Source organism: Rutidosis leptorrhynchoides, chromosome 11 (assembly GCF_046630445.1).
Source record: "Rutidosis leptorrhynchoides isolate AG116_Rl617_1_P2 chromosome 11, CSIRO_AGI_Rlap_v1, whole genome shotgun sequence".
Lineage (NCBI taxonomy): Eukaryota > Viridiplantae > Streptophyta > Magnoliopsida > Asterales > Asteraceae > Rutidosis > Rutidosis leptorrhynchoides.
Genome location: NC_092343.1, coordinates 39,220,213 through 39,225,146, shown reverse-complemented (window position 1 = coordinate 39,225,146; position 4,934 = coordinate 39,220,213). Strand labels below are relative to the sequence as shown.

Genomic DNA, 4,934 nt, shown 5'->3' with positions numbered 1-4,934 from the left:
GGGTAAATAACCTATAATGTTTTAAGGGCCCTATCGTACTTCAGATAACCTTTTGGTTTCATACATTATTTTCTGGTTAAAATCTGCAAATCAAACAAAAGCTCAAAACAGGACATAACATGATAAATTTTAAGTTTTTAACTGTTAGACGTTATGGCATATCGCAACAAAACTTTCTGGTTGACTGGTCGAGTTAAGATTCGCCATCAACTTCCGTTTTGACAACGAGAGTACACTAAAAAACAGCTGCGGTATTTGACATTATAACTAAAAATATATAAAACTCAAAATCCTGCAGAACTTGCTCAAAATATCTGGCATTACCAAACTCACTAGATTTGAATAAATAATTTCGAAATAAACAGTTACAGCTAGTCAACTCACAAAGCGTATAGTGTATGTCATAAACAATTTACCTACACCAAACCGAGCCTTCTTCTATTTTGTCTCACTTAATCGTCACCAAATCAAATTCATTTCGAAGCTCATAACAGATATAACAGCTGGTAGTATGTGGGGCCCGACTTGGAGAACTCAGATTCTTCTTTTTTTATGTGTGTATTTCTCGATACAACATGAATAAAAACTGAAGATCAAAACTTAGGTCATCCTGCTACTTCTTCTATTATTGTTATTTAAGTCTTGAAAAAACGACTTTCCAGCTTCGTATGTTGACCAGCAAATGGCGGCAGCCGGAGCATGAAAAAGCATTCTTGGCATCCATCCCCTGAAAAGTCCCCTGTATCCGTCTTTTCGCACAATTGTTTTTAACACGTCTCTAATTGAACCGTTGACGTATCTATCGCATCCGCACACACCCTGCATTGTTGTTAAGGTATTAGATTGTAATATTGTATACATGGAGATGTAGCAAAAATAAGGTACTTAGTTGTTGCTAAACCTTCTTAATCTATACTTAACACGACTAGCAGATATTTCCACTAATAATGAATCATAATACACTTTAACAAGCATGATGTCATCACTGAACTCCTGTCATGGGTTAAAATTATAAAAAGCTTAACTTAATAAACGGGAAATGGAGGAGGTTTTCCAATTCTTGATTATATGGGAAAGACGAGTATTTTCACTGAGATGTAAGCAGCCTATTCGAGATTTTGTTTCGACCGCTTACGACCCTAGCTTTGGTCACCCCAAGATGTGCAACAACCGAGGTTTGAGCTTGAGACCTCTTGTGAGGATAAGAGGATGTCAACCATTAAGCCATTTTGGTGATGGTTAAAAAGCTTAGCATAATATGGGATATAATTCAAGCACGTCAATACACTAAGTAGCATAATACAACAACAACAACAACAACAACAATACCCAATTCCACTGAAGTGGAGTATGGGGGAGGTTAGATGTAGACAGTCCTTTCCTCTACCCTAAAGTAAAAGGGAAGTCATTCCTCCACCCACGGATACCTATCGATCCCCAGGTAGAGGAAGTCGTCCCTCCCTATTCTGTAGAGCAGAGAGGCTGCTTCCTAGGGACCTCCGACCAGAAAGAACCATGAAAACCGATACGTGAAATAAAAAATAAACAAGTAAAGTTGATAAAATAGAAACTTCACCATGAATAATGTATACTCCAATACGATATGTATAGGTAAATAAAGCATATAACAATATAATGTAATATAGCATATAAGTAAAATATGTGAGTGTCAAATAAGTAAGTATAACAAGTCATGTAAGTACAATAAGTATACGTAAACATGTTGGTAAGAAGCATGTAGGTATAATATGCAGTATAAAATAGATGGTATACTATGTAGGCATAGACAAATAAGTATACTATGTTAGCATAAAAACATGTGATATGTAAGTACGTATAATTTAATAGCTATATAATGTAATACAAACATGTAACCATAAAGTGCAATAAAGCATGTGAATAAGCTACAATAAGTATAGATATATTATATATACGTAAAGTCCCACGGAAAAAAAAAAAAAAAAACATATATGAAGTGCACACAAGCAAGTAGGCAAGAAATATAATATAAATATATAAAATAAAAAACCATATGTAGAACCTAGTCATCTATTCTAATTCTACTCCTCCACAAATTCCTATCAGAAGTCATGTCCTCGGTCAATAAGAGCTCCTTCATGTCAAGCTTCACTCTATCCTCCAACTTACGTCTGGGTCTACCCCTTCTCCTTACGCCCCCAACAACGAGGGTCTCGACTCTCCTAACCGGGGCTAAAAGTGGGCGCCTCATAACATGCCCGAACCATCTAAGTCGTCCTTCCCTCAACTTGTTGGTTATGTTCCCAACTTCCAAGTTCTCCCTAAAAACTTCATTTGGAATCATATCTAGCATGGTCTTGCCACACGTCCACCTAAGCATCCTCATTTTTGCCACCTCCATTCTCCTCTCTTGGGCTTTCGTCATTGGCCAACACTCTGAGCCGTACAACATGGCCGGTCTGATTGCCACCTTGAAAAATTTCCCTTTCAATTTAAGGGGTACCTTCTTGTCGCACAACACCCCTTTCGCTGCCCTCCACTTCAACCATCCTACTCGTATACGATGCGTCACGTCCTCATCTATCCTTCCCGATTTGTGAAGCATCGAGCCTAAATATCTAAAGGACTCTTGAGGAGGTAAAATCTGATCCCCAATTCTGACATCCACTAAATCCTCTTGTTCTTTAGCTTGCGAACTCAAGGTTGCGAATGACACATCTTAGAAATAATTACCAGTTATATAAACTTAAAAGAATGTTTGTAATATAATCACAAACCTAGATACTAAAAGAATTGAACTTGATAAGCATTCACTCTTACATAAAGAGACTTTCGCTATTCAATAACTTTATCAAGCTAAAGAACATGATGATATTTTCTTTGAACTACTCAGCTAACTGACACTGCAACCGAGTCATGAGTCTTATTATATTTCTAGTATTCAGATAGAGTAGTGATAGTCTGACACCGTATCAGCAAAAATCGTCAAGATACTCTAGATAATGTTTGCAATTGTAAGAAACTATTAAGCTATTAAAGACATCTCCTTTGTACAAAAAGATTACTATAATCTACGAGCTATTCAAACTTGAAGATTGTAAATCACAGATTTTTTATGCTAATTTGTTATCAACACTCACATAAACAAATCTCTAGCTGCTTCAGCAAATATATAAGCTTTGTAGTAACAGACACACAAACAGTCAAATGAAAACCTAAATACCAAAGAAGTAACCTTCCACCAATTATACCCGTAATCTCTAATTAATCTATAAAACCGCAAAGCATACATTTTTCATCAAAATAAGGAACCCTATGTAAACTAACTCACACCGCAACAGGGTCGTAACGAAACAAAGATTAAATTCACAAGCCCATTAATAAACGACCCATATTATAATACTATTGCGCATTAAATTACTCGTAAATTACACAAGCTACCTACACTGCAACCAAGTCTTAAACTAACAAGGGATAATATTTGCAGGCCCATTAATAAAGCACAAGTATTTACTCTACTAAAGGCTAATTAACACCAAATCAATAAGCTTTTTTAGTTTTTACAAACTACCTGACACTGCAACTGAGTTTTGACAACATCAAGAGGAGTAGTAACAGCCGCCGCCAATGCACCGGCTGCTGCACCAGCAGTAGCATGAACCACCAACCGTTCATCATCTGCACTATCCGGCACCACGCCAATCAACCCTCTTTTCGCCGCTTCATAAGTCGCAAAATGCACCGCAGTATACGGCGCATTCATCAATATCGTAGTCCTATACGATGCGTAAAAAGCCCCAAAACCTTCTTCTTTCAACACAACCTTAACACAATCAAACACACCTTTATAAGGACTCCCACTACCCAATTGCAACCTCTGTTTCACCATATCCATCGGCGTAAACACCGCATCACTCGCCACCGTTGCAAACACTCCGGCAGCAGCGTGTGCAATCGGACTATTAGGGTTGCCACGTGTAAACGTCTCTTTACACATCTCATAAACGGAAAAGTAAACGGCGTGTGCTGGACCGGCACCGAGCCCCATGGCGCCGATGCCTCGGTAAAGTCCGGCAGGTCCGTCGGTTTTTAATATGGACTGTAAAGCTTGTCGGAGCCCCACGGATTTAATCGGGCAGGATCCTAATACTTGCATACGGGTTTTAATTGTATCAATTGGGAACATGGCCATGTGTTCAACCATGCCGGCGATTGAACCGGAGATCATGAACTGCCAGAAGTGTAGGCCGTCGTGTGACGGCGAGACGGTGACTTCAGGGTGGTAATCTGGTGGTTGTGGGATTGGAATTAGGTCGGAATTTTTGAACTTTGTGGCCTCTGTTGTTGCCATTTGGATGAATTGTAATTGAATTGAATTGGATTATTATTACAGAAATTAAAAGGGGGATTTTGAAACCCTTATCAATTAGGGTTTTGGTTTTTATTTTATCTGTGCAGTCCAAAATAGTTGGAAGGGGCGTTGAATAGTGTTTTATATATAGAGTCCCACTATTATTTCCAACTTCAAATCTTGTAGTTAGCCGATTCGAACACCACTAGATTTTAGCCATACACCACCAATGGTGCATTAAAATATTGTACTGTACAACACTGTAATGCATATTTGGTGGTGTATGGCTAAATTTAGTGGTGTACGAATCAGCCCCCAAAATTTATCCTTCCTTACCTATTGAAGACTCTTCACAGTGTGGTAGGACGAGTTTAATCGGTGATGATTCGTCCAAAGGTGTGTTCCTGGTCCAGGTCTCGGTTCAAACGGTGAGCCTTCTGGTCACTCGAGCAACACTGGTTTTAATTGGTCGTGTTGAAAGATCCATATATCGACATATGGTGGAGTCGGATTTTGATAAGATTGGTACTCTTTCGAATGTGAAATTTTGGCAAGGATGAAGATACTCTTTTGTTTCTTATGTATATGTTGCTCATGCTTAGAA

At 38.4% G+C, this 4,934-nt stretch overlaps 1 protein-coding gene across 1 annotated transcript; it reads right to left on the bottom strand.

Moving 5' to 3' along the window:
- Window positions 1-283: 283 nt before the first annotated feature.
- Window positions 284-4,426, bottom strand: LOC139876786 (uncharacterized). Its single transcript, XM_071864159.1, has 2 exons — window positions 3,551-4,426; window positions 284-819 (listed from the first exon to the last, which is right to left on the bottom strand). The coding sequence occupies exons 1-2, from the start codon at window positions 4,328-4,330 to the stop codon at window positions 601-603; spliced, it is 999 nt and encodes a 332-aa protein (XP_071720260.1). The 5' UTR covers window positions 4,331-4,426; the 3' UTR covers window positions 284-600.
- Between the last annotated feature and the right edge of the window lie 508 nt (window positions 4,427-4,934).